Raw genomic sequence first — 17,293 nt, forward strand, 5'->3', positions numbered from 1 at the left:
TAAGCTTTAAACCTTTCTCGGTTGATTGATTGATTAATTGTATATTGTTTGACGTCCCTTGCTAGAATTTGTCACTCATGGAGACGTCAACATTGCCGGTGCAGAGCTGCAAAATTTAGGCCTATTCTCGGCGTTTATGGCCTTCGAGCAGTGAGGGATCTTTATCGTGCCACACCTGTTGTGACGCGGTACCTCGGCTTTTGTGGTATCATCCGAAGGACCGCCCCATTTAGTCGCCTCTTACGACAAGTAAGGGGTACTGAGCACCTATTCTAACCCGGATCATTTCAAATAATTTGTCTTTAATCAAATATTTATGTACATGAAATCAAAAGAGAGTCAATTTCTTAATTTTACTAAAATTTAGTGGAAATGCTTGGAATGTTCAGAAAACAAAAACAGCATTGCACAAGCAAAATAGATCTGTTCTATCATTCGATATTGTATATAAACTTAAGGAGGGAACAATAATAGCATTGCGCCTGCTATTCAATCCTGTTCATTAGTGTAATGTGTTTTGCATGAATAAAATATTTCTTACAATAAATAGAGCCCCTATCATCTATTATAGTTCTTTACTTTTGATGATTGTGTAAATATTTTCTCTACTTCATTATCATATAAAAAAGTTGTGGACACTCGTTCCCATCGATTTTGTAAAGCGATAATCTTAGATAAACATTTAAATGTTGTACTAGGCTGTTCTTGAGAGACGCTGATCCCTAGGATAGGAAATACAACTACACGCCACATCTATAATGCAACTTTGGTGAATCTTGAGATATGTTGATGAATGACTATGCCTCTTGGTTGTATTGGTTTATTTTATGAGTATTTTCTTTACACACCTTAATGATATGTTTCATATCTCATTCAGTATTATATTGCTTCGCTTGGACGTAATGGTTTTTTAACACACAATGTTTGGTTAATTTGTCCAAGATTTACATCAATTTACATGTAATTAGAAAAATACATGGATGGAAAAGAGATAAAGAAGCAGTGAGCTCAGTGCCCGTGTATAAGCACAATGTCCGTCTATAAGAGAGACGGAGAATTAACTTGCACAGTGCCCGTCTATAAGGGAGATAATTAACTTGCACAGTGCCCGTCTATAAGAGAGAGAATTAACTAGCACAGTGCCCGTCTATAAGATAGAGAATTAGCTAGCACAGTGTCCGTCTATAAGACAGACAGAAAATTAACTTGCACAGTGCCCGTCTATAAGGGAGATAATTAACTTGCACAGTGCCCGTCTATAAGAGAGAGAATTAACTTACACAGTGTCCGTCTATAAGAGAATTAGCTAGCACAGTGTCCGTCTATAAGACAGACAGAAAATTAACTTGCGCAGGGTCCGTCTATAAGATAGAGAATTAACTATAAGAGAGAGAATTAACTAGCACAGTGCCCGTCTATAAGATAGAGAATTAACTATAAGAGAGAGAATTAACTAGCACAGTGCCCGTCTATAAGATAGAGAATTAACTATAAGAGAGAGAATTAACTAGCACAGTGTCTGTCTATGAGAGAGATAATTAACTAGCACAGTGCCGTCTATAAGATAGAGAATTAACTAACAGAGTGTTCGTCTATAAGACAGAAAATTAACTTGCGCAGTGCCCGTCTATAAGACATCTCTAGAATAAATGAGTAGTTCCTGTCTATAACAGAGACAGGGAACCAGTGAATATTACATTGTATACCTGAGTAGGAGAGGAACAATGTCCCCCAAACGATACTCCAAATCCAGCCGAGGAGGAAGAAGATGGTGGTGAACAGCTGAAGAAACGCTACCCAGCAATTGACCAGCACCACCTTGGACTTGGTGTTGTCCTTTAGCCTCATTTTGGAGCCACATAGGACACTGAGACCGGCCAGGAACGTGCCTGTTAAGGGAAATAAGGAATTCATTACATCTGTTACGATGCTACACTTTATCTTGAAAATAATAAAAAAAACAATATTATATTCATTAAAACAGAAAGAAAAATGAACCATGCAAACAAAAATCAAGCATACAAAAAACCTGTATGCAAGATGGTCAATTTAGAACAGGTGGAAGAGGTAGGGTTTTTTGGGGGTTTTTTTAAAAAAAAATTTATTTTAATTTTTTTTTTTTAACAAATTCGTTCCCCAAGAAATGAATTTCTTTCCCACGAAATAAAATTCACTCCCACGCGTCATAATTCGTTCCCTCAAAATAAAATTCGTTCCTACGTTGTTTGTGAATTAAGAGCAGGCTCTATTCATTAACTGCCAATAACCCATGTCTGTGGGTAAATCATGGTGGCCGGTTTAGGACAGGAGGAAGTTATTTTCTAAATATAGATTCGTTCTCACGAAATGAAATTCGTTCCCTCGAAATAAGATTCGATCCAAAGAAATAGAATTCGGGCCAACGAACTTTGTTTGAAATTAAGAGCAGCCTATATGTTTACATAATATATTAACTTCCATTTCCAGTGAGTAAATCAATAACAAAACATAAACAAAGCTGTTACAAACTATACATATGTCATGTCTTGTAATTATCCACAATAAATCTGTAGCAAGTTTAGTAAATTTAGTTTATATATATATATACAAAGCACTAAAATGACCGACGACACGAACAACCAGATTGTCAAATTTTCGGGACGACCCTTCCCTTCTTCAGGACTACATATCAAAAACTACATATAAATACATCCAGCACCACAACCACACCAATCCACAAACGCACCCACAACGCAGATTGCAGGTTTTTTGGTCTTTAGGCTTACCAATCAATGTCAAAAGTGGAGCGAATTAGGACATGCCTTATTCGCCCAAAGAGCTGGATCAGCTCTTTGGACGAATAAGGCATGTCCTAATTCGCTCCACTTTTAACATTGATTGGCTGATCCAGCTCTTTGGACAAATAAGACATGTCCTAATTCGCTCCACTTTTAACATTGATTGGCTGATCCAGCTCTTTGGACAAATAAGACATGTCCTAATTCGCTCCACTTTTAACATTGATTGGCTGATCCAGCTCTTTGGACGAATAAGGCATGTCCTAATTCGCTCCACTTTTAACATTGATTGGCTGATCCAGCTCTTTGGACAAATAAGACATGTCCTAATTCGCTCCACTTTTGACATTGATTGGTAAGCCTAAAGACCAAAAAACTTGCAGTCTGCGTTGTGGGTGCGTTTGTGGATTGGTGTGGTTGTGGTGCTGGATGTATTTATATGTACAATAATGTAGTTTTTGATATGTAGTCCTGAAGAAAGGACGAGTCGTCCCGAAAATTTGACAATCTGGTTGTTCGTGTCGTTGGTCATTTTAGTGCTTTGTATAATTTTTTGTATTTGACCTTGTATCCATGTTGTGGATCCGACACTTTGAGGTATCGGGTGTTGTTGGAACTTTAGTGCTTATATATATATATATATATATATATATATATATATATATATATATATATATATATTCATTTATATATATTCATTTATTCAAGATTCTCTTTAAAATGCATGCACACAAATTATTTGTCTATATAATATTGAGGTTGCAGCCGGTGAACTTAAACTAAAGGCCCTGTTTTGTCAGCGGAAAAAAAGCATTACAGTTTAGAAAAGAGACACACATAGAACATTGGTTACTTTCTTCTGATAAGAGCAGACAAGAACATGGTCACGAGCTCCACGCTAAGGGCTATTTTACTGATATATAGATGTTATGCCCTATGATGCTTCAAAGGTTAATGGCAAAATAGTTTCAGATTTGATTTTTATATGGACTAGTGATTTAGTGAATTTCACAAGCTTCGTGGAAACGAATATCATTTCGAGAGAACGAATTTATTTCGAGAGAACGAATTCTATTTCGTGGGAACGAATTTTATTTCGCGGGAATGAATATTATATCATAGGAACGAATATATCCTTAACCAGCCACCGCAAGAATGACGTGTATTCCCATCATACAGAAATTATTTCCTTTTCATGTAGTAACCATCTAAATAATTTGTACTTATGTAAATAATGCACATGCATAATGTTATATACCAATATTAGAACATCTATCAATATTTTCGTTACCATGCATGTACTTGTGCTGTTGTTTTTAAATGATGATTGATTATTCATTACGATGGATTTACTGTATCATGTTCAAAAACACACTAATTCAACGTAGCTGCTGTTACAATTTTCTCGTTAATTTATCTCTTTCTGAGAAAAAAAAATCGAACAGTCATCACTCTTACATGTATGATATTAAAATCTTGTACATTTCAAACACATTTCTATATATCATACAAATAAGAATGGTATTAAAAATGGAATGTTCTTGTAGTTAATACGACAGGATCAGATAGATGTTTTCACTAGTTTTAAGGGGTTCTCTCTATGAACAGTATGTAAAAATCGATACAAATAGTCATGTATAAATGTATATCACAAGAATTCTTTCGTGAACAAGTTGTTTAACACGCTGGGCACCCGTTGCTAGTAGATTTGGCTCCACAGGACGTGAGATCAACCCCGAGTAGTGGAAGAAGTGGGTATCCATATATATACATATATACATACATACATACATATATACATACGAACATGATAAGTCGTAATAACGAGATACTAAGTTGTAATAAGGAGATAATAACTCGTACGTACATGTATGAGAAACACTAAGTCGTACGAACGACATAATAAGTCGTTATTACGAGATACTAAGTCGTAATAACGAGATGATATGTCGTAATAACGAGATACTAAGTCGTAATAACGAGATAATATGTCGTAATAACGAGATACTAAGTTGTACGTACGACATAATAAGTCGTAATAACGAGATAATAAGTCATACGAACGAGATACTAAGTCGTGATAACGAGATACTAAGAAGTAATAACGAGATAATAAGTCGTACGAACGAGATACTAAGTCGTAACAATGATATACTAAGTCCTAATTACGAGATAATAAGTCGTATGAACGAGATACTAAGTCGTAATAACGAGATACTAAGTCGTAATAACGAGATAATAAGTCGTACGAACAAGATACTAAGTCGTAACAATGATATACTAAGTCCTAATTACGAGATAATAAGTCGTATGAACGAGATACTAAGTCGTAATAACGAGATTACGAGATAATAAGTCGTCATTACGACATAATTAAGCCTTATGAATGACATAATTTCACCAAACAACAAACATGGACGGTGTAGAAACAGTTGACGTGCTTGTGAAGTTTTATTTCAAGATAGGATTTAACCACAAAGAAATGTTGCAGTCGCTCGCTTTTTATAATGGGATTGTGATTAGTGTTAGAAGCTTGAGACATCTTTTGGCAAAAAGTGGGTTTGTTTCACCGCAAGGGTTATTCGAATATTCTTGCTGTGGCTATGTTTACAACGGAACAAGTTGACAAATCAGGTCAGTTACAAGGATATAAACTGTTACACTTGAAGTGTATCAAGAATGGTTTTGTTGTGAATCAGGAGAGTGTTCGATTGTTGCTTCAAGTTATTGGTCCAGAGTGCGTTGAAACAAGACAGCGAAACAGACTTCAGAGGCGAAAATACATATGCAGTGGACCAGATTTTGTATAGCACGAAGACTCTTATGATAAATTGAAGCCATACGGATTTTGCATAAACGGTTGATATTGATAATTTTAGCTTGAAAATCACCGGAAGTTTACATGAATTAACATAAACCTTCAAGTTATCTGTAACGTGCATGTACTCATTTATCTCTCGTCCAGGATTTTTTTTTACATTGTAAACAATGAAACAATGTAACAAAAGTGTTTACTAGTATATGTAATAAAGAATGTGTTTCTTCTGGTTCGGTTGCCTGCATACATTATATAGCTCCTAATCGTATAAAGTATACATGAAATGTTTTGGGATCTGTATATAGTGAATTCATTTCTGGCACACTACGATGCCTCAACAGCCTTGTTTACGAAAATTCCTAAGATTCTTCTTCAAAAAGTTCCTAGGACATATCTGAAATCTAGGGAGACTTTAAGGTCATTTTTAGACAAACTTTGGATGTAAATCAAAGCTATCTTAGGAATATCCTACACTAAGGCGTCTTAAAAGTAATTATGACATAAAGATACGCAACGTTTTAAAACGAGGTGTAAAATGATAGTGTGTGTCATAATTATACACTGTAGTTATAATAACTAAAAGAATAATGATTTCTATGTAAAAAGAGCGAAGGGAAATACAATTTTATAATTCAAATATAGTTTAAATCAATATATATATATATATATATAGAGAGAGAGAGAGAGAGAGAGAGAGAGTCAAAAATCAAATCCAGTACTCAAACTTTTATCTAATCTATTTATAGAAAAAAGTTTGAGTACTGTACTTGATTTTTGACTTTTTTCTACCCCGATACCAAGAAAAAAGAATTGATTGAATATATATATATATATATATATATATATATATATATATATATATATGTGGGGGGGGAGGGTGTATATGTGTGTATATTTAGTATCTTTAAATCGAGTTCCATTTGATCATTCGGAATTCTTAAAACGGAGTGCAAATTAAGTCCTCTCTGAAACTCTTATTCATTGACTTTGGACTTTGACAGAGGACTCAGAGGTCGTGGTTTATACAAACTTAATATTTCATGATACGGTATAATGAAGACACTGCATGTCTTGTAAATTATGGAACAATTGTTCTTGAGAACCAACCTATTTTTACTGTTCTCTGCACATCTTTCTTTTGACAGAAGTGTGACACTTCAGTTGAACAAATTAGATTCCACTCAACCTACACGTATGAATGTTTTGTGCCAGGTTTGGTTGAAAATTGGCCCTTTGGTTCTAAATAAGTTTAAAATTATAAAGTTTACAGATGGACAGATAGACATAAATAAATGGACACCAGACAACAGGTGATCCAAAAAGTTTTTAGCTTCAAATGAGCTCAAAACTAATGAAGACATTGTTCCTGTTCAGCAAGAAGCATTGATCTAGTTTTCTTTGATTAACTCCCATGAGTACAATCTGAAATTTGAATTACATGACCTTGACCTAGACACCTTGAAATTCATAATACCTGTCAGAACATAAAAGTACTTTGTGTCAAGCATATTGTCACAGTCTCAGGAATATCTCTTGAGAAAGTTTTATAATCTTGATAAAGACCTAGGTGCAAGATCATAAGCAAACCAAGTATAAGCTTGATGTTTTCTGTCATTGTAAAAAATTTCAATCCAGAATATGACTGTAATCAAATTCTAGGACCTTGACCTTGATAAAAATTAGAATTGGTAAAAACTTCATAGTAAATCTATAACTTATTATCATACAAGATTTTATGAAAAGCAAGAGTTACTACTGCCTCTTGGTTATATGTCTATGCACGGTATAAAAATTCCAATGAACATGCTCTCCATCAAAGTTTGGAAAAATTACAAATGCTTTAAATTATAGTCTCAAAAGTATTCAGTTTTCCTTTGGAGACATAGGGAATGAAGGTCAGGACAATGCTAAATTCTTGCTCTGTACTGGTATAGTCAAAAACCCTACTCTTTGAATATGTAGCTTTTACTATACATGTATGTAAAAGACTAAAGTGTTCACGAGTGTATTTTTTATGCTTATTATCTCGTTATTACGGTTTATTATCTCGTTATTACGGTTTATTATCTCGTTATTACGACTTAGTATCTCGTTATAACGACTTATTATCTCGTTATTACGGTTTATTATCTCGTTTTTACGACTTAGTATCTCGTAATAACGACTTATTATGTCGTTCGTACGGCTTATTATCTCGTTATTACGACTTAGTATCTCGTAATAACGACTTATGTCGTTCGTACGACTTAGTGTTTCTCGTACGTACAAGTTATTATCTCGTTCGTACGACTTATCATCTCGTAAATACAACTTATTATCTCGTTGTAACGACTTATTATGTCGTACGTACAACTTAGTATATGTCGTTTATACGATTTATTATCTCGTAATTACGACTTATTATGTAGTTCGTACGACTTAGTATCTCGTACGTACGACATATTATCTCGTAATAAAGACTTATTATATCGTACGTACAACTTAGTATCTCGTACGTACGACATAGCAAAAAATTATATCAATTGGCAGCAATACGCTTCCGTAGTTTAACGTCCCTCTCGAGAATATTTTACTCTTATGGAGACGTCAACATTGTCGGTGTCAAGGGGCTGCAAAATTTAGGCCTATGCTCGGCGCTTATGGCCTTTTGGCAGGGAGAGATCTTTATCGTGCCACACCTGCTGTGACACGGGACCTCGGTTTTTGCGGTCTCATCCAAAGGACCGCCCCATTTAGTCGCCTCTTACGACAAACAGGGGTACTGAGGACCTATTCTAACCCGGATCCACATGGGACTCTTTATCGATCTATAAAAAGTATTATATCATTACTGATCTATAAAAAATATTATACTGTTACTGATTTATAAAACATTATTATACCGTTACTGATCTATAAAAATTTTTATATCATTACTGATCTATAAAACATTATTATACCGTTACTGATCTATAAAAAAAAATTTATATCATTACTGATTTATAAAACGTTATCATACCATTGCTGTTTTATTAAAAGTCCCTAGTGTTTTAACTGATCTATAAATGTCCCTACAACATGATCTGCAATTTATAATCAAAGCACGTGTACTTTTGGAAGGGGAAGTTTTTAAGCATTATATCAAAGGAATTTCGCTCTTTTCTTGATTTAATATTGATTTATTTTCACTTAATTTGCGCATTTAATATTGGTTCAATATTTTGTTGCGTTCGTTTATAAGACTCGGGCGTCTTGTGTAGTACGTCTTAACCTTCAACCCCTTTATACAGCGATGACCTCGTCCAAATAATGGTAGAATAATAATGACCGTTTCATAAAGCTCATATCTGAAGTTTAAACTGAAAATAAAACCCCATACCCCTGTTTCATATGATGCTGTTTACATTAAACTAAACAGATTTTTCTGATTGGAATTGAGATTTGAATATAGTACTATATACATGTAACGTTTCTGGGTTCGTTTTGGGATTCGGCTATTCTACCTGAATAGATCAGCAAAACATATTTCTCAATCTCAGATTTAAATTACAAGTATTTACATAATAATCACTTCGTTTCTCTGTAGCGCACGCACTTAGCGCCTTAAGCGTATGCCCTTTTCAGGGACTAAAGCGCACGCGCCTGTCGGGGACTATTTTAAAGCGTTCTAGCTTTACTTCAGTATACAAGCCACCTAAACAGTATATATTTATATACTCAAAGTCTCGAAAGCCTATTTCAAGCAAGTAAGACTTTATTTAGTTTATACCTACAAAACCTTATTCTTTTCTGGCTACCTTTCACCCCTGCCGTCAGACACTGAATACTCATCATCGCGATTGTTTCGGCTTATATAGTACCCAGGTATCACGTGACCTCCGAGAACATAAGGGAAAATGACGAATGTGAAACCGGAAGTTATCACAACGTCACTACAGGGAACGAAGGGATATTTTGATCTCGATTACGACTTTGCTTCATACATATTGTTTTAGTGGATAATATCCCTGCTATGTGTATGTATCAAAAGATATGATGCGGTTAATTCAAGAGTCCCTTGCAATACAAATCCATGAAGGCTATGATCTATTTCAGTCTTCCCGTGCGGATCAGGGTTAGAATAAGTCCTCAGTAGCCCTTGTTTGTCATAAGAGGCGACTAAAATGGAGACGGTCCTTCGTACGAGACTGCAAAAACCGAGGCCTCGGGCCACACTAACTGTGACACGATAAAGAACCCTCTCTGCTCAAAGGCCGTAAGCTCCGAGCATAGGCCTAAATTTCACAGCCCTTCACCGGCAATAGTGGCGTCTCAATATGAGTGGAAAATTCTCAAGAGGGACGTTAAACAACATAAAATCAATCAATCTATAAGAGTTCTTAAGGCTATTATCCATGATCTCTAAATGTCTCTACCTCATGAAAGCGATTCTGCTTTCTATTTTGCTTTATTTAGAGAACAGTAAAGATTTAAAAATGTCCAGGTGTTTTATCAAAAGCTTAGTAGATACTCAGAATAAAAATGCCACTTTATTTAGCTTTTCTCCTGTGTTCATGACTGTTTCCATTCTTAAGTTTCTGCTTAATTAAAACTGCAACGGTTACCACTTTCTAGATAAATCATTGACCTTAAAACAAGAGTCCTTGATACGGATAATCAAATTACAGAATAAACACCAGGGAATTTTCTAGCATTTAAAGAAAAAAAAAATTATATATCAAAGTAATAATGATGGTTTTTTAAAAAAAAAAAATCAATATTATTGATTTGTTGTCACTAAATTTGCTCAGTTAACACTGGTTCGTTGCATGTAAATATATATAGACTACTATATGTAGAGGCTCGGGCGTGTTCTGTAGTATAATTAACGTTCCATCCACCAGCTCTTCCACACAGTACCTAGATCTGACCGTTTCATATAATACTCGTGAAAGTTAAAGTTGAAGTTTTTCTTATTTTGAAGAAAACAGTCTATGTCTCTGTTTCCTATGGTGCTATTTACATTTAAACGAAATAAATCTTTCTGTTTTAGAATTGAGTTCTATGTTTGAGTTTTATAGTTTTATACCGTTGCTATATCTTTTATGCATTAAAGAAAAGTTAAGGTGTGATGCGGCTCACACAAAAGTCCCTTGCAATATATTCATGCGCGCTGTGCCCGATGACTTAGAAAGTTGAACTCCCAAAAATGAAAGGAGCATGCCGCACACTTAGTAATGTCTTATAACCTATAACTTTGCAAAATTACCATCTACTATTATACAGACAGCTATTCTGAGAGTACTGCTCAAGCGATATTGCTTATAAATTGTACAATATCATTTTAACTCTCATTGCATTAGCGGGAAACAAATTCTATGTATTGGGTATATATGCCGAATACAGTTCTGTATTAATTATTATGAAAGTTTAACAACAAATCCGTAAAGCGACATAATTGTCAGGTATTGTTGACAAATTGACAGCCGGAGAGGAAAGATGAATTTCATTTTGTTTGCCTAAATACATGGAAGTACTCTTTTTCAGAATAGGAAACCAAGGCAAATGGAGTTATATAGCATATGAACAACGTTAAACCAAATCACACGTAAATATATTTACATCTACCTATACATAATATTATATAATACTGTTGGAAATATTTCAAAACGTTCAGCCCCCAGCTACATGTATGAAATACATATGCGTGAAACAAAATCATTTAACGCCTCAATTTTAGGATGAAAGGTGAAGATAACGAACAGTGATCAATCTCATAACTCCTATAAGCAATACAAAATAGATAGTTGGGCAAACACGGACCCTTGGACACACCAGAGGTGGGATTAGGTGCCTAGGAGGAGTAAGCATCCCCTGTCGACCGGTCACACCCGTCGTGAGCCCTATATCCTGATCAGGCAAACGGAGTTATCCGTAGTCAAAATCAGTTTCATTGGAAAGACATTCAAACTTGCTATTCATTTTATCAAATTTTCTTCCCTCTAGCTCTAGGAAACATAAATTTAAAAACCAATATTCAAACCTCGTTGATGTTGAAAGAAAAGGTATTTGATTTTTTTTCTTTAGTTTAATGCTGAACTTTGTAGATTTGTGAATATTTTGGACCTTGTGTTGAGGATATGACGGTAAAATATCTCTAATCGTGTTCGTTATAAGAAGACAAACATTTTTGATTTACGAGTCGTAAGATACAACAAACATCACGAGGGCGATGAAGACTGACCTTGTACTTGAAACGAACGTCAACACGAGAGGGAACACGGCACGATTTGAGCTGAAAATTTACACGAGAGATGCAGAGCTCACAATTTTTTTGTTATTTGTGTTCAGTATGTATGGTTTTGTTGAGGGCCTGTATGTATTTTAATTTGATTTACAGAAAAAATTCTATTTCATAACGTGTGCGTCTTGGGAATTATGCTACCCCAACGATCCCAATACTTGTGATATAGGACATTCGTATTATTACTGTACCTCATTCAAAACAAAGCTGTGACTGTGTACAGTATATTCATTGATTGAAATAAAAAGCTAACGTCCCCCAGATAATACTATTGTTTGTTTAGCAGGTCCATTGTCATCTCGATAAATATTTCATTAAAATTTCAAGGACAGACAATAACGAAATCTAATCGAACACGAGTCTTTCCCTTTCGATGACGCCACAGTACCAATATTTTTCTTGTTTATTATCATCTTTGATACACAATACAGTAACTCTTGAATCGATTAATCTTGAGATCCAATAATGACAGAGTTAACAAGGATCGCAGAGACTTAAAATTCTTACAGACAGTCATGTAATTCGCAGCAAATGAATATGTTTATGATATTGATTTGCTTGTTTGAAAGTTCCTAGAAAGAGAATTTGCAGTATCCATAAAATTACTGTTCAAAAACATTACCTAAGCAACTATCAGATCTCTTAATTGTGCATCATGAAAAGGACTTCTTCAGTTTGTCCATGCAATGTCACGTGCAACAGAACAATGACAGGACTATATAGGGAGGAGGTAAAGACAACATACTGATAAAGAATTTCGGAAAGGAAGTAGGAAAGACGAGTTGAATGAATTTGATGATAATTTCAAGGCCTACTGAATCCCCATCAAATCACCAGTATTGAATTAAAATTATTCTTTACCTTTTGCCCACACACAAACATCTATGTATCGATTGGCAAGTTTAAAAGACCCTTGTGCTTTTTCAGTGATAAAAAGTCCTCTACGATCAACAAAAGATGAAGTATGTGTACACTGTAGGTATATGTTACTGATGTGTATACTGTATATGTTACTGATGTGTACACTGTATATGTTACTGATGTGTACACTGTATATGTTACTGATGTGTACACTGTATATGTTACTGATGTGTACACTGTGTATGTTACTGATGTGTACACTGTATATGTTACTGATGTGAACACTGTATATGTTACTGATGTGTATACTGTATATGTTATTGATGTGTACACTGTGTATGTTACTGATGTGTACACTGTGTATGTTACTGATGTGTACACTGTATATGTTACTGATGTGTTTTATGTCTATGTTACTGATGTGTATACTGTATATGTTACTGATGTGTTTTATGTGTATGTTACTGATGTGTATACTGTATATGTTACTGATGTGTACACTGTATATGTTACTGATGTGTACACTGTATATGTTACTGATGTGTATTCTGTATATGTTACTGATGTGTACACTGTATATGTTACTGATGTGTACACTGTATATGTTACTGATGTGTACACTGTATATGTTACTGATGTGTACACTGTGTATGTTACTGATGTGTACACTGTATATGTTACTGATGTGTACACTGTAGGTATATGTTATTGATGTGTACACTGTATATGTTACTGATGTGTACACTGTATATGTTACTGATGTGTATACTGTATATGTTACTGATGTGTACACTGTAGGTATATGTTACTGATGTGTACACTGTATATGTTACTGATGTGTACACTGTATGTGTTACTGATGTGTACACTGTATATGTTACTGAAATGTATACTGTATATGTTACTGATGTGTTTTATGTGTTTGTTACTGATGTGTAAACTGTATATGTTACTGATGTGTACACTGTATATGTTACTGATGTGTACACTGTATATGTTACTGATGTGTATACTGTATATGTTACTGATATGTACACTGTATATGTTACTGATGTGTACACTGTATATGTTACTGATATGTACACTGTATATGTTACTGATGTGTATACTGTATATGTTACTGATGTGTACACTGTAGGTATATGTTACTGATGTGTACACTGTATATGTTACTGATGTGTATACTGTATATGTTACTGATGTGTATACTGTATATGTTACTGATGTGTATACTGTATATGTTACTGATGTGTACACTGTATATGTTACTGATGTGTACACTGTATATGTTACTGATGTGTATACTGTATATGTTACTGATGTGTACACTGTATATGTTACTGATGTGTACACTGTATATGTTACTGATGTGTACACTGTATATGTTACTGATGTGTATACTGTATATGTTACTGATGTGTTTTATGTATATGTTACTGATGTGTACACTGTATATGTTACTGATGTGTACACTGTATATGTTACTGATGTGTACACTGTATATGTTACTGATGTGTACACTGTATATGTTACTGATGTGTACACTGTATATGTTACTGATGTGTACACTGTGTATGTTACTGATGTGTTTTATGTATATGTTACTGATGTGTACACTGTATATGTTACTGATGTGTACACTGTATATGTTACTGATGTGTACACTGTATATGTTACTGATGTGTACACTGTGTATGTTACTGATGTGTTTTATGTATATGTTACTGATGTGTACACTGTATATGTTACTGATGTGTACACTGTATATGTTACTGATGTGTATACTGTATATGTTACTGATGTGTTTTATGTATATGTTACTGATGTGTACACTGTATATGTTACTGATGTGTACACTGTATATGTTACTGATGTGTACACTGTATATGTTACTGATGTGTACACTGTATATGTTACTGATGTGTACACTGTATATGTTACTGATGTGTATACTGTATATGTTACTGATGTGTACACTGTAGGTACATGTTACTGATGTGTACACTGTAGGTATATGTTGCTAACACTGTAAATACATGTATGTTGCTATCTCATATTGTGCAGTGTGCCAGCGGATCAGCTATTACAGTTCACTACGCTATGTTTAAAGAAAAACGTTATCCATTTCTATAACCACACTACTAAATTATGTTACGTTATCCATTTCTATATAACCACACAATAAATTCTGTTTTGTATTATTTTCGTTCAGTCATAAATGTTTTGAATCATACGGCTAGCTCAGCATGTATTTTACTGACTGCTGAATATCAATATATTTTGGTTAAGTCTTGCGATGGATTTGGGAGATTGGAGTGGATGTTTGATAAGCTCGAAACTTAAGAGCTGTTACCTTTCAATCATTCAATATTAAAATAAAACTCAGTCAATTCAAAAACATCTGTATATCAAATTAAACTGAACATATTGAAAGTTGAAAAGAGGCTTATGTGGTTTGTATCAACCATACAATACGGAGGAAAAAAATCAAATGAAGACTTCAAACTCCCAATTTCCTCGGTTACCGTGACATTAACTATTTTTAGTACGTCCGAAGAATCTCAAAAAATGTATGCTCTCCACCTCTCCATTAATCTGCTATTAAAGCGATACATCACTATTTCCTTAAAGCTGTCGCGATTCCCAATGATACGAGAAGTGGAAATACTGGGCTGTGCTTTTAGCCCGCTAAGACGTCAGCAACAAGACATGTTTGTTGTTTTTTCTCCGTCTGTAATTAATCTCAATCTCTATTACGATCAGAGAACAGGGTCCAGGCATTGTGTGGGATGCCCACTGTTGATACTGCTCGGGTAATAAGGTGCAGATCTATCAAGATGATGGCTACTACGGATAAAACAACAGGGGAATTGTTTATTCTGTGGTATGTTAATTGGCCTGTATTTCACCTACAACTTCAATGTGATTTATTTATACACCATGGATAATATTATTCTTCATTTCATAACAACATTCCCTCGGCGGGTGCACCTACAACGCTTTCAGTAATTGGTCCTTCAACAGGAGTATTATCACGATATATTTTATTTTACCGAAGCTAAAGAGTCCGTAGATCCTATGAGTTTTTGGTTATTGGCAAGATAAGCCCTTCATTCAGCATGGAATCATTTTAAATATGCAATTATTCCAGCATCAAATTTAACTCAATGATGAGATGATGGTGATGTCCAGATCTCCAATCATTGACAGTAAGGGCTGAGGGATTATATTGCTTACAGTAATAATATAGATCTAAGAACACGTGTACTGAATGATGAGGGTATGGGGTCATGAGATTATAATTATTACAGCAAAAGCAAGCGCAACGAGCTCTTGAGATCAGGACAGAGAAAATTCGAATTACATATACGTTTAAAGAATTTTTGTAGTCGAAAAAGAAGAAATCACATAATCCTAATGATCGTCCTTTTCTATAACTCACAAAGACCTGAGATTATAGAGTTACACGCCTTACCTCGATTTTATCTAAGTCTTACTTAAATAATTCCCTGCACATTGGAAATGACTACAGGCCAATGGATGTATAACGAAATATTTTTTTTTTTTATATTTTTTTTTTTTAAACATACACACAGTATATATATACATACATTCTGCAAAGAAACTTGTACAAAATGTTTAGAAGAACTATCAAAGGTATATGTATATATTATTTTCTGAGAGAGAGAGAGAGAGAGAGAGAGAGAGAGAGAGAGAGAGAGAGAGAGAGAGATGAGTTCAGTCATTATTTAATATATTTTAAAAGGGTACATAAATATTGAAATTTATAAACAAGATAATTTTCAAACAAAAAACAAAAAAAATAAACAACAACAGCAAACAAACACTCAATGAAATAATTGATTCCAGCGGTTCCAGCAGGTGTCAAACAAATCTTTTTCACCATTTTTATATGCAATATGTCTTTGAGTTTCATAAAATGTGTTCATTAGCGATATCGCAACATTTACATTCAGTGTCTTCCCTTTACACCTCATAGTATAGATATAATATTTCAGCCAAAGAACAAGATTATTTTGTATAGTTTTCTTTTCATCCAAAAATCCAAAAATAAAATTATTTTTTGTTATTGATATTTGAAGATTGGTCTTATGTTCAAAACAAACTTCAAATTCTCTTAAGAAATGCTGAACACTATCACATTCCCAAAACAAATGTTCAATTGTTTCTTCTTCTATCTGACAGAATGTACAATTCTTATCATCTCTAATTTTGATTTTGAATAAGTATGAGTTTGAAGCTAAAATTTTGTTCAGAATTCTGTATTGAAACCACTGCAGTTTACAATTACTTGTAACTTTAAAGGGCAGTCTGAAGATCATTTTCCATTCTGTGTCATTTAATTCAAATATTTCATTCCACTTTCTTTTACCAGTAGGTTCTGTGCAGTTTTGATTGAGAAGAGTATAAAATTGTCTTGATTTTTTGCATCGTAGAAGAGTGTATATACTCGACATAATCAGAGGGTTTGTTAATTTAATTAATTTTTTATCAAACTTGACTTTTTTCATCCATGCTTTAATAGCATTTATGACACTCATATATTCTAAAAAA

At 34.2% G+C, this 17,293-nt stretch overlaps 1 protein-coding gene across 1 annotated transcript in view; it reads right to left on the reverse strand.

Moving 5' to 3' along the window:
* Positions 1 to 17,293, reverse strand: part of LOC125651596 (uncharacterized) — a 37,304-nt gene that overhangs the window by 1,187 nt on the left and 18,824 nt on the right. The window contains exon 2 of the mRNA XM_048880253.2: positions 1,707 to 1,889. Coding sequence (XP_048736210.1) covers positions 1,707 to 1,889 — 183 coding nt within the window. The remainder of the gene's footprint in view (positions 1 to 1,706; positions 1,890 to 17,293) is intronic.

This window comes from Ostrea edulis, chromosome 5 (assembly GCF_947568905.1).
Source record: "Ostrea edulis chromosome 5, xbOstEdul1.1, whole genome shotgun sequence".
Classification (NCBI taxonomy): domain Eukaryota; kingdom Metazoa; phylum Mollusca; class Bivalvia; order Ostreida; family Ostreidae; genus Ostrea; species Ostrea edulis.